This window comes from Acipenser ruthenus, chromosome 13 (assembly GCF_902713425.1).
Source record: "Acipenser ruthenus chromosome 13, fAciRut3.2 maternal haplotype, whole genome shotgun sequence".
NCBI classification, from domain to species: domain Eukaryota; kingdom Metazoa; phylum Chordata; class Actinopteri; order Acipenseriformes; family Acipenseridae; genus Acipenser; species Acipenser ruthenus.
In genome coordinates this window covers 1,866,075-1,894,072 of record NC_081201.1, presented here as the reverse complement: position 1 = coordinate 1,894,072, position 27,998 = coordinate 1,866,075, and the positions used below count along the sequence as shown (strand labels likewise).

At 40.5% G+C, this 27,998-nt stretch overlaps 2 protein-coding genes across 8 annotated transcripts; one reads left to right on the top strand and one right to left on the bottom strand.

The window, feature by feature from the left end:
• Window positions 1-155: 155 nt before the first annotated feature.
• LOC117418059 (interleukin-21 receptor-like) lies at window positions 156-27,995 on the bottom strand. Of its 3 annotated transcripts, XM_034030620.3 has the most exons (10): window positions 13,568-13,789; window positions 11,447-11,526; window positions 11,129-11,245; window positions 10,752-10,860; window positions 10,020-10,210; window positions 9,102-9,250; window positions 8,718-8,889; window positions 7,964-8,054; window positions 6,331-6,418; window positions 156-2,191 (listed from the first exon to the last, which is right to left on the bottom strand). In XM_034030620.3, the coding sequence occupies exons 3-10, from the start codon at window positions 11,184-11,186 to the stop codon at window positions 1,379-1,381; spliced, it is 1,671 nt and encodes a 556-aa protein (XP_033886511.3). In that variant the 5' UTR covers window positions 11,187-11,245; window positions 11,447-11,526; window positions 13,568-13,789; the 3' UTR covers window positions 156-1,378. The 3 variants fall into 3 exon arrangements, with proteins under 3 accessions (XP_033886511.3, XP_058891404.1, XP_033886510.3); XM_059035421.1 differs by lacking the exons at window positions 11,447-11,526; window positions 13,568-13,789 and adding an exon at window positions 27,878-27,995; XM_034030619.3 differs by lacking the exon at window positions 11,447-11,526.
• On the top strand, window positions 16,963-26,102 carry LOC117417897 (conserved oligomeric Golgi complex subunit 7). Of its 5 annotated transcripts, none has more exons than XM_034030284.3 (18): window positions 16,963-17,009; window positions 17,935-18,170; window positions 18,646-18,794; window positions 19,648-19,764; window positions 19,959-20,127; window positions 20,593-20,675; window positions 20,948-21,070; window positions 21,614-21,812; window positions 21,929-22,056; window positions 22,302-22,456; window positions 22,800-22,916; window positions 23,269-23,334; window positions 23,529-23,715; window positions 24,232-24,372; window positions 24,776-24,859; window positions 24,985-25,099; window positions 25,441-25,584; window positions 25,844-26,102. In XM_034030284.3, exons 2-18 carry the CDS (start codon window positions 18,005-18,007, stop codon window positions 26,008-26,010), a joined length of 2,310 nt encoding a protein of 769 aa, XP_033886175.3. In that variant the 5' UTR covers window positions 16,963-17,009; window positions 17,935-18,004; the 3' UTR covers window positions 26,011-26,102. The 5 variants fall into 5 exon arrangements, with proteins under 5 accessions (XP_033886175.3, XP_033886174.3, XP_033886172.3 ...); XM_034030283.3 differs by having other exon boundaries at window positions 17,008-17,139; XM_034030281.3 differs by lacking the exon at window positions 16,963-17,009 and adding an exon at window positions 17,151-17,394.
• Window positions 27,996-27,998: the final 3 nt, after the last annotated feature.

The window sequence follows — 27,998 nt, the reverse complement described above, 5'->3', positions numbered from 1 at the left end:
TGGTGCTGCTCAATCTGGGAGGACTCTAGTCTTGCAGGAACTTATCAGTCATTTTCAGGATTCCTACCGTCTGTACTTATCCTGGAGGGATCCACTTCCTGCGTTACTTATCAAGAGTTTCAATACTTCAAAAGAAAATTTTATATTCCAAGAAATATTATCTCCATTCCACTTTTATTGACATTATACAAATGAGAAGACGTTGCTTACCATTAATATGGTAGGCCAAAAGGGTATTTCTTAAAACAAAAGTGAAGTATACAGTACATTCATAACTCATAATATACATTATTATCAACATTCCATAGCAGATATATGGGACGGAAAAACAAAAATGAAGTCAGTATTTTGCAATTCAAATCTGATCAAATGTATGTGTTTTGAATGCAAAGGATACACTATATCTGACATTACAACTACAACTGAACACTACAACTGTCTAGAGCTTTCTAAACAAACAGTTACATGCCAAAGTGTCAATAGTCAAGCTGACCTTGCAGAATCATTCACTGGTGGACAGCTACTGCATGACAGCTTTTCTTCTAGTGTAATATAAAAGTTTGTTTATGTCAGTATACATTAACTGCTGCAGAACCTATATTAATGTCCACAAAACAAGTTAAAATTGCAGTAATGGCTGTTACTAGCCATTTAAAAGTTTACTACAGTATATACAGTACCAAGGTAAATGCATTTGAAAGTGTAGTAAAATACAGTAAAGGACTGGTAAAGCAAAGGGTTGTAATGTAGAGCTTGGTAAATGTATAGCAGTAACAATATTAATTTACTGTGAAAATGTACCATAGAAAACAATATTTATAAATACAGGCTATACAGAGACACCAGATTACATGTAATGCATTGTATGCTGTTGAGTCAGAAAGCCTAGCACTCATTCGCTTCTTAATTTTATACTCCTGTAAACTTGTGTGATTTTTTGTAAGACTAAGTAATAAGTATGTTGTTCATAAAGTAAATCTGACAAACAATGCTATTTTTCTTAACTGCCTACAGCTGGCACATACGGCAGACAGTACTGATCATTATAATACCCAGAGCATGATGCTCTTTGTTTTTATGGTCAGGCAGAGTCATTCTAGGGTATCAATAGTCTTCACTGCTCTCTTACGGTAATTCTGCCCATGGTTAGTCCATGGTTCAAGTTCATGACCATGGCAATACAATCCAAGTGTGATCAAATAAAAAACTCAAGTTCAAGGTAGTATTTGTAATTTGTCTGTGACCTATTTACTGTCACTAATACACCATGAACCACCGTGTTCAGAAACAGGACCACCAGAGACAATTCAAGAGCAGGGCCATTGCAATCTCCTCACCACAAGATGCTGTTATGAAAATGAAAGATTATTGTCCTGCTTTAACTGGAGGAACAGCCTTCATCTGATGTCGCGGCTGCGTACGCAACCCACTGTTTCACATAGTTCGTTGAGTGGTCTTCGTCACTTAGAATGGGACAATTCACTTGGCCTTTGCTGTCAAAATTGGACTCCACTGGACTGCTGCAGTCCGATTCCACGAACCCACTGTCAATAGTGTCCAGGTCTATTCTTGGATACCCGTACTCCTCTTCGGATCGAACGTTGGAGGCAAAAGAATCAAGCGAGAGTCTCTCCGCGTCGCGCTGAGGGTACAGGTTTCCAGGCTCGGGCTCCCAATCATGGGAGTGAAAGAGCTGCCCAAGAGTTGGCGACTGCATTGAGTTCATTGCCTCGTGGCTTCTCCCTTGATCCACTGACAAGCAGCCGGACGAGATGACCACGCCGCCCCTCCTGCTGCCCAGCAGACTGTCCTCCTCGGAGCTGCTGGAGCTGTCTAGATCCCCAGCAGATGGGTAGTCCAAGCTGATGTCACTACCCCGGCCAGCCCTGTAGGCTTCCTGTTCAGACTCATGATACTGAGGACAGCACAGCCCATCTTCGTCGGAGACCGTAACCGTGTCGATGGAAACGTGGCCCGTAGATTTGTCCCTCTGGTCAGTGGTGACGCTTCCACTGGAGAAATAGAGTTTGGAGTCCCTGCTCCTGCCCTGTTCCTCCGAGTGCTTGCCTGAGCTCTCCCCCTCAATCTCGCACAGCTTCTTCCGGAAGTCCTGCTGGACGTTCACGACAGGAACTGCCGTGTTCTCAGCAAAGTCGAACGCTGAGAATGTGTAGGCAGGGCCGACCCAGCTCTGAAACGAAGCACAAATACACAAACATTTAGGATGGACGCCTTTTTTTTTTTTGCTTTGATATTATTGTAGCTGACTAAAACGTGTTTGCCTATCTATAAATAGTGTTTACATTTCTATTTAAAGAAGCAGTTAAACTTTAGGAGCCTAATTGACACTTTCACTTCATCATGTCAACAGTCCTTTGTTTCCATGCTTGGTTTGACTGCCTTGTCTTGACAGCCACACATTCAACTGATTAAACTGCTGGCCGGCTCTTCTGCCAAACACATTTACTGCAGTACAATTGGCAATGAAAAATAACCCTAAGGTGTCACACCTTTTTAAAAGTTAATAGCCATTCACTTTCGAAAGTCATCGTTTAGTCTTGTGGGACATTTGGACGACAGTTTCTTATTTGCCTTGATGTTTTTCAAAAGCATTATGAAGTAAATATTGTGGCAGATAAAAGATATATGAGGTGTGAGATCCACATTCTCGTTATCAATACCTGTGAACTGTGAGGTTAGTCACATTGTTAGAACACACACACTTCAACTGGCCTGTTTATTTCATGTTACAGCAACTTGTGCCAAATCTGACTAAAAATGAAAGTATCCTTATTGAAAAATACTCTCTCTATCTGTCTACAAGACGAAGAAGGTACTTTGGTTTTAATCAGATATTATGACTGAGTAAATAAGCAAATAAGCAATTACAATGTTACATAATACAATTCAATCCTAGTGCAGTATATATCATTAGCTAGAAGACCTTATGGTAGCTAAGAATGCACTTATGAACAATGCCTGTTTCAACACCCTGTTAAATGTGTGGTATCAAAACACCAGCTATAACCTTTGTATCTTTCATCATCTTTGGAACTTAGTTCAGTGTATAAGAGGCACACAGTACATGAATCAAGCCACCCTTTTTAGTTCCTAACCCTGCTCCCGACAGAGCTCACAAGAATCCAGATTTCTACAAACAATCCATTAAACAGTCCTGAGAGTTTTGTGAAGAGAGCTTGTTGGTAACTCTAAGTTAAAGCTGACAGCCTGTTAAGTAATAAAGGAGAACGAGCAGGCAGGAGCAGCATCTTTATATCGCTTCGGCAGACACCTTGCTCTGAATCTGCAGTGTTTTTTTATATATACATGTGTCGGTTTATCTGAAGTTCAGAAGTATTCTGCTTGTCGGACGCAGACAAAAGCATCAGCCATCATGTCATCAAGACCTATAACCAACATTCCCCTTGTGGTTGTATTAACACTCCTAAAGTAAAAAGCACTGCTCCCGAATGGCACAGACCAGAAATGGATTTGCACTGGACAAATAAAAACAGCAATAACCCCGGATATCTGGTTACCAGAATAAAAGCGTGACAGTGTTTAGCACAAAAATAAAACAGCACAGCTATTGATGTATTGCTATGTATTGTGTGTATTTTTAAACCATTTAGCTACCGGCTGAATGCAGCACTTGCCTCTTGAAAATGTATGTCAACTTTTAACCTTTCTTCTGTCTCTATAATTGGATGCACAGAGGCGATTTGCTTATGCTTGTTATTTGGGTGCTGCACTTCGCATATACGCTTTGTAAGATAAAATGCATTTCCGCCAAAGATTCAGTATCTCCATATTCAAATCTATAAGAGATTGTTGTTTTTATAAAGTGTGTGGGTTGACAAGCGGTTTGCTGTGCAAGTAACCCTGACTGATACATACTGCTGTAATCACAAAGATCACAAAAACAGGCGCACAGAGCTGCACAAAAACAAGTTCTACCCAGTAAAGCTTGCACAGAATCTTCCCAGATATTATTTCACATAACCTCCAGGTTTAAAACTGGTGCCACAGGGTCAATCTGAGAAACTGTGACGGTCAACGCTTCAGAGTACAAACTGGAAGTCTTTCCAGTCTTAAAAGGAGCTGACAGAGCTAACCCAAGTCAATACCTTGAGAGCAGCACAGAAACCAGCGCCACAGGCCACACAATTGGAAATTAAATGAGTTTAGGAGACATTTCTTTACACAGAGGACGGTGAGGGCTTGGAATGTGCTACCTAGTCGTGTTGGGGATGCTGAATCATTGCGATCTTTTGAGACCCGACTTGACAACATTTTCAGATCAAACAGCTACTAGGAACCGGACGAGCACGGATGGGTCGAATGACCTCTTGATCGTAAAGATCCTTAAGTTCATAAACACATGCCCTTACTTTCATAGTTCTTATACTCTAGAATTAATTGAGAGTGCATTGCAGGTAAAAGCCTTGAAACATAACGTTTTGAATCCTCACAAAGAAAATAAATGGCGACTGCTAATGGTTCTGCTGGTGGTTAATCACGGTGCAGTATTAAACCAGAGGCAGGGAACTTTAAACTGTACCACTTCTGCTTTAAATACAGTAAGACCCGCCACAAAAAAAAAAAAAAAAAAAAAAAATACTAAACAAACAATCTGAAGCATGTTGTGTGCGTTTTTCAAGATACACAGGAAGCTGGGACGTGTTGATGCGCCGATAAAATTTGTATGTATGTCTGTGTGTCAGTGTGTTTGTGTGTGCGTGTGCGTGTGAGTTTGTATGTATGCTTGTAAGTGTGTGTGTGTGTACGTGTGTGTGTGTGCACATGCTGTGTATGTGTGGACTTGTTTGCCTCACTCTCATAGGAAAAAATGTAAAATCCTACAAAGTGAGAGGATTCTTGTAACCGGATCTTGTTGTTCTCGTATTGAGAATAGCAAATCATTTCACGTAGCGGGTGTGTATTTTGCATGCAGAGGCGTCTACTTTAGTTTTTCACCATTCATTTCATACCGATTGTTAATCAGTCACACAGACAGTCATATTGAAAGCTTAAGGTTTTCATATTGACAAAAATACCTACTGTCAGTTCATGGTGCCACACTCAAAGTATTTATAGTAGGTTTCCCAGCACAGTTCAACATTATTTAACCAGGCAATTCAATTGGTAAACATTGTGCTGTATTTTGTCATAAGCAGTGGGTGCCGTAAGGAGAGGCAAGCATGCACGACTTAAACACATCTGTAAAAGCAATAGGATTCGAGTTACAGATTAAAGCCCCCTTGTGGACAAAGTGGTTATAGCTGATTAAATCGTCTGTAAGCTTATCTGTCATGCATTTCATTGCACTGTATATATCTTATAATTTGCTCACAAGCAAAGCTCACAACTTAGTGTTACTTCTGATTCCTATATCAGTGTTTCAACAGCACTTCAAGATTTATTTGAAATATAGCACACTTCTCGTTGTTCACTGCACCCGAGCAGTCGCACAATAGCTCTCAGCATCATGTCTATCACCCCCTCTAGTGGATATAATAATTACTACATGTGTTCTTATTACATTTCTTGTATGCACTCCCAGCAGAGCGCTGCAGGGGGCAGGCTAATGATTACACTCTACCAGATGAACTTAGACTTGTTTTTGAGAGGCTACAGTGGTGCATGAGATGACTGGAACAGAAAGAGATCCAAAATGGATCTAAAACACCAAAAAGACCCATTTGTTAATAGAACTCTTTTACTTTACACATCTACCAAGTTTTCTTTAATACAAGAATACAAGTTTTGTACTGTAATGCAAATATAATTGCAGTCCTTATATAACCTTACTGATAACAAACAGAAATTACATGACCATTCTAGTGTCTTCCACATTGAATAAACAACTCCACTACAAGGGCCCTTAACTAAGTCCAGAAAAAGCGTCCCCCCCGTCCCCCCCCCCCCCCCCCCCGTGAACATTTCTAAGTTAAAAAAAAGATTTAATATGAATGACTTTCATTCCTTTTCAGAACAGCTCTTTAGTCCCCAGCCCCTTTAGAAAAAACAAAAAAAAAAAACCTTTGGAATATTTTAAAAACTACCCCTGAAACAGAAAACATCTAAAAATAGCCCTTCAGAGCTAAACGTAACAACATCTGAGTTAGAGACGCTGCTCATGGTACTTTCCACTGAGCGCTGAGCTGACAGCTGCTGCCGAACCTCTTCACAGAAGAGTGACGCGCACTCTGTGGTCAAAATGCCCCACCTACAATTTCCCCTCTTCCGTTCTGTCTGTGAAACTCCCCACCATATAGAAAACGCCATGCAGACTGCATGAGTCATGCAGTGAGATATCAGTGTTGCTACCTTGAAGTCCCCTGAGTGGAGAACATAGAGTGGCTTGAAGAAATCCTCCGGGCTGGGGATGAGGCAACACAGCTTCTTCTGCAGCCTTCTGTCAGAGAAAACAGAAACAAGACATAAGTCCAGACCCCCTTGTCATTGTTAATGAGCAGAGCTGAAGCACAAGGAGGGCTCCCAACTCAATCAGAAAGAGCTTGCCTTATCCCTTCTTCCCAAAACTCAGCCTGCACTTTCCTTTTTGTTTACACCTCTCTCAGAGTGCAAGGGGGAATGTTGGGGAGGATTTCATTCATTACATTGCTATGAAAAATCATTAAACAATGTAACATGTTAACTATAGGAAAATATGCAGTTATAGAGAATCTAATATGAATTACAGAATTGAGTTTAGTGTATTCACTTTGTGCATGCAGAGCCAGCACAGGTGCACCCCCCCCCTCTAAAAGCTCTTCGAGTGTGTGGGATGGCAGTGGGGGCTTTGGACTGTCTGTATCCTCCTCTGCAAAATGGCTTCAAAAGCACAGGTGAAATGTCAGCAGCTTTGTTTTTGCAGGGGCCTCTGACAAGTGGGCGCTTGGAAAAAAGATAAAAACAGCAGAAATGGAGAGTTTCGGTGTGCAAACGAGAGGGACAGTACCAGCCTGTGCTTTAGAGATCTCTGTTCAATTCAATATAGATAAGCACAGGGCTGGCTGCCAGGAAAGCGTTTGGTCTCCAGTGTCAATGAATGGATTAATTAAATACCTGCTGAAAAAACAATTCTAACTAAGTTTCTTTTATTTTTTTGTTTTGTAAGTGTGTAAGAATGTGTTGAAGCCCCCCAGCCTTTCACCCTGCAGTCTCAGCATCAGCAGTAAAGCAGTGAATCAGAAAGAGATTCAACGTCTCCCTTGCTTTGCACAAACAGCTTTGATATGACTGTGTTTCTGTGACAGCAGTGCTGAAGTGTATGAACAGTGATTCTCAGAAAGCTGGTTAGCTTTGGGCACTCATCTCAGCAATGTCCTTTACTGTTTAAAACAATCAAAGCTCTGGTATTATTCTAGATTTTGTAAACTGTGCAAGTTTTGCATATAATACCGCTAAGACAGGATTCAAAGCTCATTTCCTGTATTCATATGCTTCCACTCCGTTTTATTTTCCACTCAGATACTTTATATATGACTTGCAAGGTTTGTGGTTTTCAAATGTAGGAGGTATTGCAAGGAAAGTATGTGACTACTCTGATATATAAGGGACCAGATCAATGCATAGCTAGCTTACAGTCATCTTAACCACACATCCGGTATGATCTCTATGCTGAAAACTATATTAATGTCAATAATGTTACAAAGTGATGTTGCCGCTGCTAGGGCACATTATTTCCATAAAGTGTATAGATAGAGATGGGATGCATGTAGGGTCTTTGTTTCGATTTCATTGGCAGGAGGTCTGGCTCTTTTGTTAAGATCTGGGCGGATTAAAACCAGGGTCAAGTCTCCACCTATTCCATTGTTGCCCAGGCGATCCCAGCATCAGCCCACTCAGGACACTTCAGCATTCACTCTTGAGTTTATTAAAGTGTCTGATCCGATCCAGTGTACATGACGACAGACAGACAGACTCTCTTGTATTATTTTATAACCCCGATGCTTACTTTGTTCTAATTCCGACTGAGAGCCCCACTGCAAGCAGCAGCACCAACACAGCCAACACTGTGTAGATCTCGTACCGCAGCCTGCCTTTACCTGTTAGAAATAAAATGAATGAAATCATCAGTGTCTTCTTGAGGCCCACACCCAGTACTAATGAGAGGACTGCCGCTGCATGAGCAACACTAAGCACTCAGCACGTCATCACAACATTTCATTGTTTCCATCTGTACTAGCGTTTATTTTCAAACCATATTCAGGAAAAGACACTGGTGCTTCTAGGATTTTCAATATATTGCTGTATGAGAGAAGCCCCCACCCACCCCTCCCTAGCTAATGCAATCTAATGAGCGACAGCTGTACATTAAACAATTAGTGTGAAAGATTGACGAAGTAGAAATTAATGTGTCCCATATTGACGTGGCCATCACTTGCTTATGTTAGTTATGTATGCTTGTTTTTTTCCCGCAGATTCTCAGTGGCATTTGCGTATGAAAGATTATGTGAAAGACAGCAAGGCAATTGAACAAATCTTATCTGCTAATCCTAACTTGGACAGAGAGAGTCCCAGTTCAAAATGACTTGTCTGCTGGTAACGAAAATGAACAGAAGTGAATCTTTTAGCTTTACCCCAGGGAGTTTAAGGTACAGGGCTGCAGTGTGAGAACATACAGGCTGCAGCATGCAGTGACAGGACCTGCTGGGTCACCTCCTCGAAGGGGGGCTGATGGAACAGGGGTCCCCTCCATACACACTTACACTGAGTCTTCCAAGTGACCGGCAGACTCCACTCGCTCCAGGAACCACTATAGCCGTTGCTTTGTTTGGGTCCGGCCCGGGCTTCAGCAACATACATCGCACAGTCCTCCAGTTTGTCAAACGGAAGGAATATGTTTCTCTGGTCCTCCTCTATATGTTTTTTAGTTTGGCTCTGCGAAAAAAGGAAAATGTTTCAATGGACCTGACTGCACAGTGCATTGCCTTGTGTATAAACTGATGCTGGCACCAAAGGTGTGAAATCAATGCAACATTAATTGAATTTGGCATTCCATTAATTGAATTTGGCATTCCCTCGTCTCAGCAGGAGCCTCGTACACTGTCCTGGTTTCACTTCCCCAAGCTGACAATGAAAACTGTTCCTACCTCCCACGATTGCTCCTTCTTCTTGTAGCGGACCTCGTATTCCAGCTCATCGTTCAGCAAGTCCTCCTCAGTGTAGATCATCTCCCAGGAGATATTGAAACCCTTGTCGTCACTTGTTAGTCCAAGGTTAAAAGGTGGAGGTGGTTTTACTGTCAAACGAAACACATAACAAAGGGTGAGACAGACTTGGCCAAAGCAGCAGTCAGGATTCATACTGTGGATTCAAAATGCAAAGCTGAAGAGGGCCGTGAAACATCGACACTTTCACAGAATCAGATTGTGCGATTATTAATATTACCATCATTATCAGTGCGGACAGCTCAGGATGAAAAAGTACAGCTTGTTTTGAGTCAATCTGCTGACAAGGTAGCAAGGGTGAGGCGTTAACCACATTTATCTTCCTGAAAGAGTCACTGATATTTTACAGGTGTGAAAACAGAAAACGAAACCAGCCCTGGTCTGTGACAGCTCTGACGCAGGTGAAAGTGAAGCTCATATAATGGATGGGGTCTTTTAGGAAACTTCCCCTAATCCCCCTTTGAAAGTGTTGCCTTTTACTTTAGTCCCACGTTAGTTGTATGTTCTTTGGTAAGGACATATGCCTTTATAAAGTAATTTCTCTCTCTCTCTCTCTCTCTCTCTCTCTCTCTCTCTCTCTCTCTCTCTCATCTCTCATCTTAAATGAGTCGTAATATCTCAAAACATTCTCCCGACAGTGAAATGAATAAAAACACATTGTTTTCAAAATAAACTTTTTTTATTTTACAAAAATCTTTTTGGATTGTGAATTCATTCTCAAGCTACTTTTCAGGTTTTTTCCCCCTCTGTTGTCCCTGTTATAACACTGGTGAAGGCATTAGCCAAATCTTTTTGTACAGTCTCTGTTTGGGGTGCTGGAGGAATGTTCTCTGTACTTACTGTTCTCCGCAATGCTCACATAGGCACACCCTGTGCGTTCCTCCTCAGGCTCGCTGCTCACTTTCCGCACACACACAGTGTAATTCGGATTTGTTAAAAGATCCTCCATACTCATAACACACCAGTGCCTTGCCACAGAATCACTTTCAACAGGCTCCAGTTTACAGCTTGAATTCCACAGGTAGTTATCCCTTTAAAAAACAAACAAACATTTATATCCCTTCTCTGACTTGGTCTCACACTGATATCACAGCTACAGAAGAGTGCATCATCAATATATATGGCTCATTAAAAAATATACTGTACAATATTTATAAGGATACACTAGTCCTAGGATTGAAATGCCAAATAATAAAAACTATGATGACTGTGTGCAATTAATGTATAATTTTAACAATGCAGAAAATCCAATCTAGAAAACGGTTCATGAGATCCATGAGTTCATGAGATTTCTTTAAATAAATATATATAAATAAAATAAATATGTTCTGCGTGCATGCATGGCAATGTTACAGAATTTCTTCGCTCATGCTAATGATGTTCTTCAAATGCCACAATGAATAATTATTTTTAAAATCTTTGAAAAAGTTATTAAAAAGGCAAATAAATGTGGTCCTGAAATGATGCACTTTTGAAATGTCATTCTGCAAAAACAAAAAAACAAGAGTTGCCCTTTCTGCAGAGCCTGGCATTTAGAAAAGGGAAGGTGGTGTCTAAAACTCCTAAACTTACCACTGAGTTAGCAGCTCATACTGGGAGGAAGGCAGGGCACCGGTGCAGAAGCAGCTCAATGAGCTGATGTAGTCTGTGAAGCAGTCCGTCACATTACAGGAGCACGTAGCTGCAGAGAAACAGAAGACATTTAATTTCCACTGCACCTGTTCACTGCACCAATGATTTTAATAACCGGTCCTTTGAACAAATACCATGGTATCTACTAATCTAAGCAGGAGCACTTTCTTTTAAAAGCTCATCTATGTGAGACTTCAAGAGCCGGTTTTGTTTATCTCCCAGATTCTTAGATGATCATTTTTTGCATGGCAAAGGACAGTGCGGCACACAGTCCAGGCAAAGGGCAAGCACCTGATGCCAATTAAACAGAGACTTACTGTTTCCAATCAGGCCACAGAGCAGCAATGAAAACGTGAATGATCGCAGAACTCCCATGATGGAAAGATGGAACTAGGTTTCGAATTCTAGAATCTCATTGATGAGGCTGATGATACCTGGAGAGCAGAAGAAAACCAAGTCATATATCAGATCACAGAGGATCATATCCTAGCCAGCTTGCAAACAAAAACTGGGACGCTCCGATTGTGTCCATCTGGTGAGCAGCATTACAGAACCTATGTTTGAACTAACTAAATATCTATTTTCATGCTTTGGTCCTCTAAATTGAAGGTGGAAGGTACTGTTGTTGTTTTCACCTCCAAAGGACCTTTCACTTCTTCATGAAACTGTCACTGTTCTCCTTTGGGGTTGATACCAAACTGGTAGGGCTGGGTCTCTTGAAATAGTACAAAAAAAAAACAAAAAACAAAGCAAAACAAAAAGTAAAGAAGAAACTGCTTCATTTGAGTTTCACACTAAGACAAGAAATAGTACTGACAAAGGAGCTGCTCTGAAGTACAGTGGAGGGTTTTTACAAACATAGCATTCCTAAGATTGTTGTATTTTGGACATTTTTTTTTTTTTACAGTAAGTAGTTCTATTGTAGCCTCAATCCATTTTCTGAGTTCAAAACACTTATTGATGGTTTCGTTCTGATAGACCGGTTGCAAAATTGACCCTAGATTTCGGAACAGTGAATATTTCAGTTAACAAAAAACTTAATGGGTGGGATGCGGGTGTGATCGGGTTGGGGACTGATGTGGTCAGAGAAGCTACCATAAGCATACCATGTTTTTAATTAAGATTTTTCGTTTCCATTCCAGTACCTGAGCAGTATGTGTTCATGGAATTGTATAATATATTGCAGATTTGGTTGCCTATTGTAACTGCAACTCTCAAGAGAGCTTTCCGTGCACAGCATGTGTTTGATTTAACGCTGTTTCGTACAGTTAAGAAGATGTACCTACAATAATAAAGGCTGTGAGTTTTTTTTTAAAATAAGCAACGTTATAAAAATAAGCTGAAAGCACAAGTTTATTCATGTTTTAGAAAAAGTCCCCAACTCAGTTTATACTGTACGCACTACCAGCCTATGCAAATGTAGAAAATCCCTACACGCGAAAGCTGTAGCAATATGCAATTGAAGCTACTGTGTCATCTTCTGATATTACTCGCATTCTTAATGCGTCTTTTTTTTTTGTTTGAACTGAGAACACTGCATTTTAATAACGCTCTATTAGACACAGACCTTAAGCGAGACTTACTAACCACAGTCTAACTTGGGAAAATGGCCTTTATGGACTAGTGGCCGTTATAGCCAGGCTATTTATCTATAGTTATATGGGGATTCATCAAAGTGGTCAGTATACACAGGTTGACCTGTTGGTCTAATACAGGCCGGACAGCGTTTTATTGTTAAATATCGCATCATGAATAACCATATTAGGCAAGTATTAAACACGAAAAAAACAAGACAAAAACATGAATGACTTATTATGATTATTATATAGAGGAAATTACATTCCAGATAAGAATTAGCTTGTAACAATTCCACTGCAAAATAATAATAGCGACCTGTTATTAAACTGTACTGCGCATTGTTTCATACGTTATTCTGACCTCTAATAGCAGTGCGAAATTCATGACGCGTGTCTATGGAACACAAATAGAATTCTAGTGCTTTTGTGTGGAACTGATGACAATGTTAAACCACATTAGTTTTGTTTTTCCAATGACACCTTACAATACGTAAGTAGCCTACACTCTAAAACGGGTCCTACACATTATGGAAGTATTGAAAGAATATTTTATTCAAAGTATGTTTTATTAAATACAAGTAATTTTGATATTTATGAAGAAAAAAAAATCTAGACTGTTCTTGTTAAAGAAGCCAACAGCACTAGTTGTTTCACGATTATTCAACTGTATTTTATTTATTTAAAATAATAATAAAAAAAGAAAAAAAAGAAAAAAAATCTCCTATAAAAATCTACAAGTGTGTTTTCCCCATCGAACACGATTTGTATTGCTTTTTGAAACAGTTTTGGTGTATTGCTGATAAGCTGTAGGCTATACGGGTTATAACCAACAAAGTACCCGTGATTCACAATACATACTGTACTATACTTCAACATATCAAGAAAAACACAAACTGTCAATTAAGTTACAAAACAAACAAAATAAACTGTAATCACCATACAGTACCCAGTGCGAAGTCAATGTGTAAATAGGATACTCAGACCAGTCAAGTACCGCTCATTGGCCGGAGACGTTTTAATTTATAATGAAATATTTAACCCGTATAATGCCTCCGCACAAAGATCTCCAGCCTATATTTTAATGTAACTCTGTGCAGTTTCACTGAAGATGGCTGTTCATTTTCATACACAGAACAGCACTTGCAGTTTATAAAAGCATGTACTTATTATTTTACCTACCTTATCTTCATTCAGACCGTTAGAGAATGATCCAGAAAGCCTTATTGTCGTCGTCTTTTTTTTGTTTGTTTTATCAATAACGTGTTGAAATGCAATTGTTTCAGTAGCAGTGGTGTTACAACTTATTTTCAAGGCACCGATTAGCTTGTGAGAAAGCAGGAGTAACTCCTGTATGATAACGGGTACATAATCAAATGTAAATGCAACGTCATTTTCTGAAGCTGAGCGCTTATGAAAGGATGTGGTTGCTGAGAGCAAACCAAGTTCTAAATCATGCATCTCACCTACACAAAACGCTTTGCAGAAGAGCGTCTGTGAAAGGGGTGGGTGACTGGGAGTATTCGGTCTCTTCACTAAAGGACATTTGTCACAAGTTGCTCCAGTTATTGTATTGTTTAGAGAACTTTTACCAGACAGGTTTCAGGATAGGCCATTGCGGCTTTGGACATCACAATGGACAGGACTTTATCCAAGTTATTAATCCAAACTTTGCACCAGTGGTTTGGGAAAGAAAATCTAAAAAATCAGTCACAAGCAAATATGTCACTCTGAGTCACAATTGTGACATATGTACATTTTGTTTAGTTGTATGGGGTCAGCCCCAACCCAGGGAGCCATTATTAAACCACATGTTCCATGAACAAACAACAAAACTAAGAGCAATAAATTGTGTGAATTATAAGTAGAGATCAGGGATGAGAATGCTAACAGCCTGGAGCCAAACTGGGAAACACAGGCATAAATCACAAAAAAGAAACTGGGGAGGGGGAATGTACTCTCCTAGGTCAAAAAATATCTTGAAAGATAAAATCTCAAGGCTTTCGCACAAGCAGCTCCTCTGCCAAAGACAGACAGAGACCCGAATTGAGCATGTATTGAGTGAGTGATGGTAGCTTGCTTCTGATTGAAGAGATTCAAGGTGTTACAACTGTCCCTGGTCTCCCCTACTGAAAATTCCACTCAAAACAGCAAACCAGTAAAAAATAATTATATAGCCAGTATGCATTTTTAGATGATTTTTCAGTGTCAATTACTAACACGGTTTAATTTAATAATGAGGTTCTGTAAAGTTACTCAGTGCTGAAAGAGTTAAGGACCCAAAAGGGTGCCCAAGTTGTTTGCTAGTTTTGTTTTCCCTTTGCAAAAATTACAGTGCAAACTGCAGCAGTGGAACCATAATATACTATGTGTTTTTCTCTTGCTTTTTGTATCAGGAAGCAGGCACTTAGTTTTCTAACAAGTAAAAACACAGCACTTCATGTTTCTCCAGCCTACTTCAGGTTTCTTGAAACAAAAGCAAATCTACAGTAACTACAATAAGAGTTAAGGCTCTTCCTCTAACCAAAATAATGGGTCTACTTTCTAAAACAAGAGAATATCAATTCCAAAAACGGGGCTACTTTTAACTTGAAAAGTAATGTTCTTTAATTTTTTTTTTAAATTTGCTGCACTGGGGGCCAAAGAGCTCCCCCTTAATACAAAGTGGGAGGTGTCAATCAAAACTTCCCACATTGCCCTGCAAGCCTTTCTCAAATCTGCCCCTGTGGGACCACCTCTAGGGAGTGCTGGTTGGGAGCAGTCAGTTAACTGTTTTATTTGCACCAAAATAGTGCAGAAAAAAAATTGCTAGTGTCTCAGGGTTTACAAAGCTGTCTGCAGAAGTGATTCAAACATTTGAAATGCTCCTTCTTGTTAGTGTTTTCATTCTGAGAAAGGCATCTTTTCTCTTTTATCTTCAAGAAGATCAATGCCATCATAGCAGAACCTGGGGGTGGTTTTGTTGTTTTTACTGTAAGGATGCTGATACTTACGCACATACTGCCCAAATTATTATTGAGTCATTTTTATAAAATGATTTTGTTGCTTTATCTTCAAGTACATTGTAAGCCAAATATGCTACATGTTTAGATGTGTTTACATTGCATAGTGAAAACAGTTACATGTAGTGAAAGTTTATTGAAGAACTCTACTTGGAAGTATTTATCAGTTTAAACCGAGACCAATTGGTTAATTCTAAGAAATGTGGTGGGGGTAAAGGTCATTTCTGGTTGAGCTGTAACATATTGATTCAATGCATGACTAGACTGTACAAGTTCCTATGTAACTTGTGACTTTAGGTCATACAGTGCATTATTATATAGTGCGTGCAACCATGCAGGTAGCTTGAAAAAATATACCAGAAAAAATTTTAGATGGTAAACCTGGCCTTCACATACAAAAGACACAACTGGGAAATGTTTTGTTAATTGCATTAAATCTGTTTATTTTTTGTGTGATGTGTGAGCAGTTACATTGCAATTATTCTGCAGAAAATGAACAGCACCTGTGAAAAGGCTTTTGTTTTCATGCACAACTGGTAAAACAAGATATTTTGCAGCTTTGTGAGACAGGAAGAAAGGGTTGTTATAATGCAAATCATGCCCACTTCAAAGCTAGTGGAAAAAACAAAACAAAACAAAACAAAAAACCTCTTAATTATTAAGACAAAAACAGCACACGTACTCAGCAAACCACACAGAGGAGCAGGGCAAACACATAATAATAATAAAAACAAAAACATTATGAACTAAAAGACTTTGGATACAACGTTTCAAATGATGTTCAAGGACCTGAAACCACGTGGTTTGGTTGCAGTTTAGTCCAACAGCAGCAACGAAAAGGCAGTTATTTCAACTTTTCGCGTTCATGTTCTCACACGTTCTCAATTGTGTTATGAGTTATAAGTACAGCTAACAGCATGGTAAAGCACACAACCATGGTAGATGCATCGTCTAAACATATACCAGTAAAAAAGGTTCGTAATTATAAGTTTAAAGGGCCATAGGTTGTAAAGTGCTGTGGGCACACTGAACACCTGCACTCTCTCTAGGATTGGAGACAAGCCTATTCCTCTGAATGGCAAGCTCCATTGCTGAGGGGCGCACGCTTACTTTGGGATGGTCAAGTCAAGTTACTTTTGAACCACCTTTTTTTAATAGCATAACTCAGTCATTACAGTGCATTTGGTCTTAAATGTTTCATCCAAAAATAAATAAATAAACAAATAAATAAATAAATAAATAAATAAATAAATAAATCAAGTGAATATATAATATATAACCCTGCGCTATGGGTTTTGATAGACCAGTTGGTAATCTATAAATGTTTTTTTGTTTTTTGTTTTTTTTTATGTTTCAAAACAGGTTTCCAAAACTAGTTTCAAATCAGAATTAAAACGCCTACATAGTATCTCATAATATAATTCTGGTAATTATATATCTAAACAATACAGTGCTTTGAAGTTTATTAACCAAGATTTCACAAAAATGAGCACTTTTGTTGTAATTACATTAAGTTAGGGCTAGTGTGCTTCAGCGCTTTATAATTCCAGTTCAACTACGTTTCTTGTATTGTGCGCTAGTCGGAACTCAAATAAAGGAACACCGGGCCACGTAGCTGCAAAGTACTGTGTCTTATTTAACACGCAAATACCCGAATTGTAAATGTAATGACAGTGCATAAACATACACTGCTAACATGTGATGCAATGTTAGTTTTAAGTATGAACTCTTGCATTTCTCTCAGCAGTTAATGTGAGTCTAGTAGGAACCAGAGGAAGCGAAACGTTGTTTTGGTCTCCAGGAAGCCGCATTAAGCGGACAGGTTTCGATATTCAGTTTTTTTTAATTTGCATATAGTTTGTGGTTTTGCTTGTCTTTGTATTTAAGGATTTGTTCTGCACTATGCTGTGGCTCTGATCGACCTGTAGTTCATTTTTATGACTATATCTTTCTCCTGGGTGCTGTATTTCATCCTCGTAGCCAGACCTGCTATTGGGAAATAGACAGGTAGATACTGATGTTTAGCTTAATATTAGACTACAGTATGGAATGTTTCTCGATTGGGTTGTGCGGTTCATCCTGTTTTCGAGTCTAATAAACCATTTCGTCAGCTTGTTTAATTTCGAAGTCTGAGGCGGTTTCGTAGCCTTCATACGCACGATGTTCATGTGAAACTGTACTTGTTGAGCACTGTCACGATACTGCGCTTGGTGTTTTCTGAATAATGTCATATTAGAACGCTGGTTTCCTTCTGAATAAGATGTCTAGGTGCAGGGCTTTTGCTGAATTGAACCAGTTAAACCGCCACCCAGACCCTGAAGTAGGTAACTACATCATTTTAACTGTTAAACTTGGTGGAATGGAATGGACTGTGGACACCCCTGCCTTACAAAATTACGAAGAAAGCATTGTACCAATAGGGAGAGAGAAAAAAGAAAAGACGACTGCATATTTTATCTTGGACTGGAAGTACCTTCTGGTAGCAGGTGAAATATAATTATTTAACAGCTATTGAGGGTTTCCACACTGACTTGTTGTTTGTTACAGGCAAGAGATCCAAGGAATGTGAAATCTCCAGGGGTCATCTTCTTGAGGGTTAGTGTCAGCAGGAGGGAACATGGACTTCTCCAAGTTTCTGGATGATGACTTTGATGTGAAGGACTGGGTGAACGGGGCCTTTAAGACAGTCCAGAAGGACGCACCTGGCAAAGTGGACGGCCATGCCGCAACTCTGGTCATGAAGTTACAGCTTTTCATACAAGAAGTCAATAATGCCATTGAAGGTAACGGGACAACCACATTGATACCAATATATTGCACTCATTTCAATCCCAGCACAATCTCACCAACTCTGTGACTCTCGTAAAATCTTTTTATGCCGACTAGAAGCAAGTGTTCCACTATAATAAATGTAACTTCACAGTCAGGCATGAAGTCATAGCAAATACTTCCTGGAAATTTTAGTCTCTCACTATAATATTAACCGCCCACCGATTTGCAGAAAGACATGGTACATGAGGTTCGAAAACCCCTCCATTTTGCCATGAACGTCGTAATGCAGTGTAGTTCTGTGTCATAAAGGCGTTATGACCTCACAAGCTTGTATTTCTGAGTAACCCATGGCAACCACAACAGTGTGGTGGTTGAGTTTGTTTGTCTGTCTAATGAACTTGGTCTGGCTGAAACTCAGCCCTACACAATAGGACCAGTTTCTTCACCCCTCGTCCACATTGATTCCCTTCTTTTTCGACTGCACAGAGAGCAGTCACCAGGCCCTGCAGAACATGCCCAGAGTGCTGCGTGATGTGGAGGCCCTGAAACAGGAGGCCTCCTTCCTGAAAGAGCAGATGGTCCTTGTGAAAGAGGACATAAGGAAGTTTGAACAGGACACAGTGCAGTCCATGCAGGTATTACCAGAGCCACCGCTCAGACAGACCACCACTCAATCGTATAGAGAAATGGGGAAGCTTGTGACTGTGTCTGAATCAGGTCTGAATCAGATCTGATCGGTCGACAGGCTGGTATTACACAAAACTGCTACCTCTGGCTATGTTTCCATTCACAAGCTGGACACGGTTCTAGCAAAGAAATGTATGGGCATCTATGAGTACAAAACAGGATTTGCAAACTCAATTCTAGTAAACAAACTGATGTGCATTTTGACATCATCAGTTTAAAAACAAAATAGCTCATGCATATATGTTTTTTTTCTAACCGGAACAAAATGTTTTTTTTTTTAATCATCTGTTCACTAGCATGTGAAACATAGCCATGGTGACGTGCTGTTCGTCTAGTTAAATTTCGTGAAGATTGAAATTAGAGCAGATCATTGTGGTCTGGTGTTACAAAGCAGAGATAAGTTGAGACCAACTTATTTCATTTGCTGAGTATGCATGTATTGATGCTGACGGTTATGATGTTTTGGGAAACCCAGAACAGGAAATACGACCCAGGTTTCTTCAAAGCTGCCACAGTGACAAGCTTGATTATGGTAACACCATAAATGGCAATGTCAACGAAGCTTCCGTCGGTGTTGAACGAGTGCAATTAAAACCTCTGAACCAAACGTGCAGCCAACAAATCCCTAAATCTAAGCAATGAACAGATTATGAAACTGTCTTACACAGTCGACCACATCTCAGTCACCCCAGAATGCCTGGATGTTCCACATCTGGTAGCTTCGTTCACAGTGTGCCGTTGTAGAAGAATGGGCAATTCATTGCTGCCAGTGGCGGAACCCTGGTTTGCTCTGTGTTTCAGGTTCTCGTGGAAATCGACCAGGTTAAATCGAGGATGCAGGATGCTGCCGAGGCACTGCAAGAAGCAGACAAGTGGAGCACGCTGAGTGCCGATATCGAGGAGACGTTCAAAACACAGGTAACTTCAACCCAGCGCTCTGAGCATTTACTGACCCACGTTGTGTGCTGTATATTTGTACTTAAATTGAAACTGGTTAGTACAGTGTTTGTGTTGGGTACAGCATTCTTCCTGACAGCACAGTACACAACATGATTTTTTGTACAAGCTGCATAAACACTAGACTGTCACTTTGTATGACTGTCATCTCACAGGACGTAGTCGTGATCTCTTCAAAGCTGACGAGCATGCAGAGCAGTTTAGCCATGCTGGTGGATACTCCCGATTATTCAGAGAAATGTGTTCACCTGGAGGCCTTGAAGAACAGGCTGGAGGCTATGGCCAGCCCTAAGATCGTTGCCACTTTCAATTCACAGTCTCTAGGTGAGCGTTACAATACTGCACACTGGACAGGAGCTGCAATGCCACAAATTACCTTCAGACGGCACCACTGCTGTGTTAACATACTAGTGGAATCGCTTCCAAATCATAAGGTTACCCTAAGTATGACTACGAAAAGGATATTATTATTAATAAAATGACTCATTTAAATTCTGCTACTGACTGTCTTATTAAGCATGTTAGTGCAGGGTTGACATGTTTGTTTGTTTTTAAAGTTTTCGATACACTGTATGTTTTGGTTTACTGCTGAAAAAACGTTATTGAATTACCAACAGTCTTTCACTCATTACAATATAAAAGAATGAAAGACTTATTTGTCACGAGACTCATGAGTTTCTGTGACGGTTTCCTGATCTGTAAAGCTCTTTGTGTTGTTTGCCGTGAAAAGAGCTGTGCAAATGCTACAGTACCGTGCACAGTAACGGTAGTAATTTGTGTCTTTTGCAGAGCAAGCCAAGGTGTTTGTGAAAGTGTTCATGGAGATTGACAGGATGCCCCAGCTCCTCACCTACTACTACAAGTGCCACAAGGTGTCCTTTCATACATGCGTTAATATATATATGTATGTATGATTTAACACTGCAGATCTGTATACAGGATTAGGAAAGAGTGCTCCTCTCAAATCTGCAGAGCACTATGCTAGTATCAGTAAACTAGTATAATATGTGTATCTGTGCCCATCTGTTTACCCCTGAACGAGTAGTCTTTGTGTAAAAATACTTTGTGAATTCATTTTTTATGTATAGGTATAGGTATTTTGATTTTCACCTGTGTTGTTTCATCCTCCTCTTCCTCGCTGCAGGGCCAGCTGGTGACTGTTTGGCAGGAGCTGTGCCAGAGTGAGCTGAGTCTGGACAGGCAGCTGACAGAATTCTACGACACACTGCTGGCAACGTGGCATGCTCAGCTTCAGTGGAGCAGCCAGGTCCAGTACTGTAGCTGCAAACATGCAATGCACACGCACACACATTCAACTAGCATAAACTTACAACTGTAAAGTCGATAGTTTTTTTCAAGACGGCCCTTTATACCGCCAAGCTGTTTATTAGGAGGTATGGTCACATCTCCCATTCGACCCATTACGCCACTATTGCACTTACATTCTCGTTATAATGTGGAACACGCAGAGTACATCTGTTACTGCAGCGTTATAAAGGCAGAGCACTGTTTATCTGCTTATCTAATAACTCAATTGCGCCCTTCTTTGGTATTGATCACTATTACTCTGTGGAGCACTGTTCTGTTTAACTATGATAAGCATTCAACAGCCCCTAATCCAACTTCCAAAAGACATAATCCAACTTCCAATTTTTCTGCATAAAATTATCCTCTTATGAAACCTCTGTGTGGCCTTGTTGCATAATATTGGATTTCTATTTTATTAGAATTTTTTTTTTTTTAACTTGTGTTTTTATTGCTGTATTGTTAGCATTCACAAATTTTAAAGGATTTTGTCTTTTTTCAACAGGTATTTAAAAACCCTTATGAGATTGTGACAGTTCTTCTGATTCAGACCCTTGGGGCCATGGTGCCTTCAATCCCAGTGTGCCTCATCACAGGAATGGAGAGAGCAGGACAGGAAGCCAAGCTCCTGACCCTGCTGGATCTCTATGAAACAGCCGCTCACTTTGCTAAGGGACTAGAAGCTGCCATGTTACCTCACCTTGGTATGTGTCTGAAGTGTCCTTTTCCTCCTGTGCATAGCTCCCGTGAAATATTTTCAGGATGCCTTTTTAAAAACGATCCAAAATGAACCAGGTTATGAGTCTTTAGTTCTCCGCAGGTGAAAGCAACCTGCTGAAAGTTGGGGAGTTGGTCACCACGGTGTACGGACCTTATAGACAATACCAGCTTCAATACAGAGAGCTAGAGGAATCCCACCTGCTCATTCAGATCAGTGCTGTGCCGCTGGTAAGTTGAAACTTCGTCTGAGTCTCCTTCGAAGAAGGAGTTTACAGTACTTGTCGTTGCCCCTTTACCCAGTTTTGAACCCTGTTGGGGAGGATACATATATAGATATAATATATCCCATGCTCATCACTGTGAGTTATATTGTTTTTCGATACATGTGTATTGGCTTAGTGTGTGTGCCTTGCTGGCTCTGTTGGCTGCTGGGTGCCAGTACTGTACGTGCTCGTCTTGTGTCTGATCTGCAGGAACTAGGGGAGGTGATGGACTGTGTGCAGGAGTTGAGTCACTCTGTCAACAAGCTCTTCAGCCTGGCCACTGCAGCAGTGGACCGATGCATCAAGCTGACGGATGGCCTGGGGATGTGTGGGCTGCTGAAAGCACTGAAGGCTCTTTTTACAAAGTACGCTATGTGAAACTGATGGTAATCTCTCTCAGATCATGGACAAGTATCATGACACTGTGAAATTTCCGATTATGAAAACGATGTTGTAGATTACATTATTAGCAAGAAACCACATGGATTTTAAGAAGATTTACGTCACTGTTCATACCGGTTGCGTTAAAACGGACCAAAAGTGGTGGCTAACATAACATTACATTACAGACGTAATTTTAAAAAGTAATTCCATGTGTGCACAGGAACAACGGGGATCATTAGGTTTTTTTTTTTTTTTTTTTTTTTTTAAACTGCTGTACCAGTCTTGCTTTGTAACTGTCTTGCTGCATGTTCTGTTCACACCTAGGTATGTTTCTGACTTTGCTGGCACACTGCAGTCTATACGAAAGAAATGCAAACTGGAAGACATGCCGAACGGCTCCCTGTTTCAAGAAGACTGGACGGCTTTTCAGAACTCTGTTAGGTGAGTCTCAGAGTTCAGCTAGGTTAGGTTGGTTTGCCAGTTGTTTCAGATTGCGGTCTGGTGATAGTGGTGATAAGTGAACCACAGTGTCTTCAGGCCTGACTGTCTTACTGCGGAATAGGAAAGGGAGCAGGAAACCCATCAGTGACACCTTCATTACAATTGACTGATTCCACCATAGCCAGATATTACTGCAAACAAACTTGATTGTCAATACCAGGAACTTTTAAGGGGAAGTCATGGCAAACTTGTGCTGTCGTTTTTATAGAGGGATACAGACTTTTTCTTTTAAATAACGGTAACTGTTTTTAAGCTTGAAGAAAAATTGTGGTTGATTCAATGTGTCTTTCAGAATAATAGCAACTTGCGGTGAACTACTAAGGCAGTGCGGAGCTTATGAGCAGCAGTTGGCAAACAGGTAAGATTACCCTGGGCATGAGAAGGAGGGTATATGTATCTGAAAACTATATGGAAACAGCATGTAGATTTTAAAATTAAAAGCAGCTATCCTAAAGCGTGTAGCATCACTGGAAACACCATTCATGTGACATACTGTAATTCGTTTTTTTATCCCATGGGGATGTGAACTGAACCCACCGTGTCTGCTTGTAGGTTCTTGTTGACAGCAGGGAGATACCTGTCTGATTCGTACAGCCCCAGCAGCCTGACCGGTATTCAGGAGGCCAGCGCTGCAGACAGAAGGAGCTCCACTCGAAACCCGTGGCAGGAGTACAATTACTTGCTGAAGGGAAACGTAGCTGAGTATGCCAGCCTGATGGATGTCCTCTATAACTTAAAGGTAAGAACTCATTTTAAAACACACTTCCACAGTGAGATATTGCTAACGTTTCCAGTGCTCTGATGGGGCTGTGTAATGCATTAATGGATGCAGTTACATTGTGGTTAGATGCAGATGACTGCTCACAGCAATGATCTGCAGTATGACAGAAAGCCCTTCATTTACGCTGATCTCAAAGTACGATGCAGCTTTAAATTCCGAGAGAACATTTTGGGGCAAGACGCTGCACAATACGTTATCAGCTACAGCAATCAGACTAAAATAAACCCGACAATGTTCAACGAACAGTAACACATAATAATAAACAGGTCAAGCCACAACTCTGTACTGTTCTCCATTTCCATTGTGATTTTTACCCTTGAAAATAAATCTCACACAGATCATGGCACTGATTCGTTTTAAACACCTTTACCTCACCTGTACCTCAACGTGCCTCCTTTGCGTTACAAGAGTATAAGGAGGTAAAGCAGGCAGTTCAGGGTTCCTGGATCTAAAGTGAGTGTGGTCCTGTTTTAGGAGAAGGGGACGGGAAACTCAAGCCTGCTGGCTGAGCCTCGCTCTGCACTGACCCGTCTGAACCAGCAGGCACACCAGCTGGCCTTTGACTCGGTCTTCCTGCGCATCAAACAGCAGCTCGTCCTGGTTTCAAAGCTGGAGGTGAGACTAAAAGCCTTCATCACGGACACTGAATGAAACGAGACTAGAGACTCGACTGCCCGATTCATATGTGTGTAGCTCTAGGTGTGTCTCGGCCCTAGAACTGAGCGAATAAGATGAAAGCAAAGATTAGAGGGGTTGAAAGGTAGATGAAGATGGAGTCTGCTTTACCCAAAATCACTTTGAGACTTACAGTATTCCGTACCGCAGTGATGTCTGTCTAAAACGTAGAAACAAATAAACCAGGACCTGCTCAAATGTATTTCTCTGTTAAGCATAGCAAGATGTTTTTTTTATTGCGAAGGTTACATTGTTTATTTAGCAAGTACCTAAATATCGATCCTTTTTTTAATACGTACATGATGTTTAGTGATGTGCTTGTTTTATTGTGTTTATTCCACAGAGCTGGAGCTCCAGTGGCAGTGGGGAGACTCTTACGGAGGCCTTGCCCACGTTCAGCTTGTCCCCTCTTGAATACATCACCAACGTACAGGGTTTATTGTCTGCTGGTGGAGTGACCGTTCAAAGCTTCTTAGGTTTAGGCATTGGCTTTTATTTGCATGCTTGAATTGCACTCAGTAACGATTCCAACACTTGTGTTTTCTTCCCTAGATTGGTCAGTATATCATGTCACTGCCTTTGCATTTGGAGCCCTTTGTCACCCAGGAGGATTCTGCCCTGGAGCTGGCATTACATGCAGGGAAACTGCCATTCCCTCCAGAGCAAGGTAGCACTTGTCCATACTGTCCATTTGGCTTTTCTTCATCAGGTGGTTGCAGTACAAGGGACAGAGAACACACCTTACTGGGCCGATCTGCAATATTGATTTGATATTTTCCTTCATGATCTAGGTGTTGTAAGTAAAGTCAAAACCTTACAAGGTTGATTCCCTTGTTACTATGTTGAGGTTGCAAATCTTGCAGACTTACATACAGGGCTGAGAGGAGGTGTCGGGTTGGCAGGTGCTGGAGCAGTTATTAAAAAAGTGATCTCTAAATAAAAATAAAAAAACTCAGTATTTTTAAATAGTCTTACTAATTCTATTTTTTTTTTCTTCTTTCCTAATAGGTGATGATTTACCAGAACTGGACAATATCGCAGACTATTGGCTTGGATCAGTTGCCAGAGCAACGATGCAGACCTACTGTGATGTTATTCTGCAGATCCCAGAACTCACTCCACACTCCACCAAACAGCTGGCTACTGACATAGGTAAGGGGTGCTTGTTTGTGGCTAATACCGAGTATTGTCTTGCATCTATTAAGGACAGTACTGAGCATAGGGTGGTTTAACTTTAAAAACTCTCTCTGAATATTGACCACACTCTTCTTAACTTGGGAGTTGTTTTAAATATGGTACTGTGTTTCTGTGCAATCGGATCTGTTGCTTGCATACAGGCTGAGTGATTGACGACAGATTTATGGTAAAAGAACGTTTGGATTCATGTTCATTTCTGTTCATTTCCCCCCAGATTACCTGAGTAATGTGATGGATGCACTGGGCTTGCAGCCGTCACGCATGCTGCAGCAGATTGTAACTCTTCTGAAGACCAAACCGGAGGACTACAGACAAACAGCGAAAACCCTGCCGAGAAGACTGGCCTCCACCTTCGCAGCAATGAGAAGGCTAGATTATTAGGCTTTACAGGACAGCGCGGGAGGAAGACACACTTTTTAAAATGTATTTTCTTAACATAAACTGTATGTCTGCCGTTTCCTCTTTTGTATTGATTCGCTTGTCAGTTATGTAAATACAGCTGTTACAAATAAAAAACAAACTCCCCAACTTTGAATGGACATATTATTCAAACCAAAGACCTGCAACCCTCTGTATTCTCAGGACCTGTGCCGGGCATCGCTGCAACACTTGCTGTACTGGAGGTGACTTCATCACATTTTATAACACTTTGACTGACTTGCCTATCGTTTTGCAAGCTGCAGTCAGAGGCAGACACAATGTGTGTAAAATTTTAAATACTCAAATTAAAACTTGACTCATAAAAGAGCTGCCATTTCTGAGAACATGTGGGAGTAGGCAGGAATGAAATGACTGGGGTGCTCACTAAATTGTTCAATGTGGTATATTTGGCAAGAAGGAGGAGTCACATACAGTGTTATTGATTTTGCAGCCTCCATTTGTCTTTGAGAGTAAAGGCAATTGAGATGCAAATAGGGTATGGAAGCTTGCATGCTTACTATACACATATGAACTTCAACAGCGCCCCCCAGAGGGGGATTTTTATATTGCATCATTGTGATCTCCATGGCTTGTTATTCTGTGCAGTCGCAGTAGCACCCCCACCCCTTGTGAAAATGAATAGGTGTCTAAATAAAACCATTGCAATAACATTTAAAAACAGAGAGAGAGCTCAACCGGGAAAGCTCAGCATTAGCAACGCTCCTAAAACATGATAAATCATGCCAGGATGGGTCAGCAAGCTTTGGTTTAGATCAGTTTAATAGAAATGTTAATAGCAGTGATGCTCGGAGGTAATTTCCTAGGACAGCTCTTAATAAAAGTGCACAATTAATACATGAAGGGTGCTGCTGAATTGACAATGGCCTGTGCTGAGACACAGATTAACTCCACTAATCGTTTCAGTAGTAACAATCACTCAAGCTGGAAGGCAGTCCCTGTGCCAATAACAGTTTTGTTTTACAGGGCAGCTTAGACCAAGGGTAGATAACATTGGCACAAACTGGTCCAGGGTCTTTGTTCAAACCAATTCCACGTCTAACCAGAGTCCTCATTTAATTACACCTATTAAACTCGGAATAGATTGGCGATCCAGAACATTTTGATTTATTTTCCATACCCTTTCTGTATTCAAAGCATGCTAAACCCAACATCATTATGCAAACGCATTTCTGGACTAATACCATCAAATTGCAGTGCCACAGTACTTCAAAGCTTGAAAACAAACAAACAAAAACTATTCAGGGACATTACAGTCTTAAATCAGAAAGTAGGCAGAGACACATAGAACAGTCATTCATTTTGAAGGGCACTTGTTGCCTCTTAACAGGCTCCCACACAACAGCCACACCTTGTGTATCCACAAACTTATGCAACTTGAAGGAATGCTTTTACACTGCTGGTGCAATGTGGTTCGTGACCTATGGTCCTTATTACTCACAAACATGCATGCAACCTGAATAAAGGAATTTATATTTTGTCAGTGCTGAATACCACGGCACAGCTCACACAAATCGGCTACTTACCTCCGAGGCAACGAAGGGCCACTATGCCAGACATGTATTAAAAAAACATTTCACTGAAAATAGTCTAAATGTTTGCTGCTGAATTTCCTAAAGCTCCATTTAGTATTTCTAAATGTACCAGTATACATAGTTATGGGTGAATTGATTTTTTAATAATCAAGCTGGCTATTTTTTGCTTTACGCATTGCAAATATTATTAATATTATTAAACTATACATTTGTTCATCAATGTAAAAAGCAGTTATATATTTTTTTTACTTTGTATTTATTCCTTCGCGACTTACGCGACTGCAGAGTTCATAGTTGCATGCTCCCGTTCCAGAAGACCGGGGGGTTTCTCATTCATTAAATCTGATTTTGTTTGGAGGAGAAAGACCACCTTGGAATACGCTTTCTCTCTCAGAC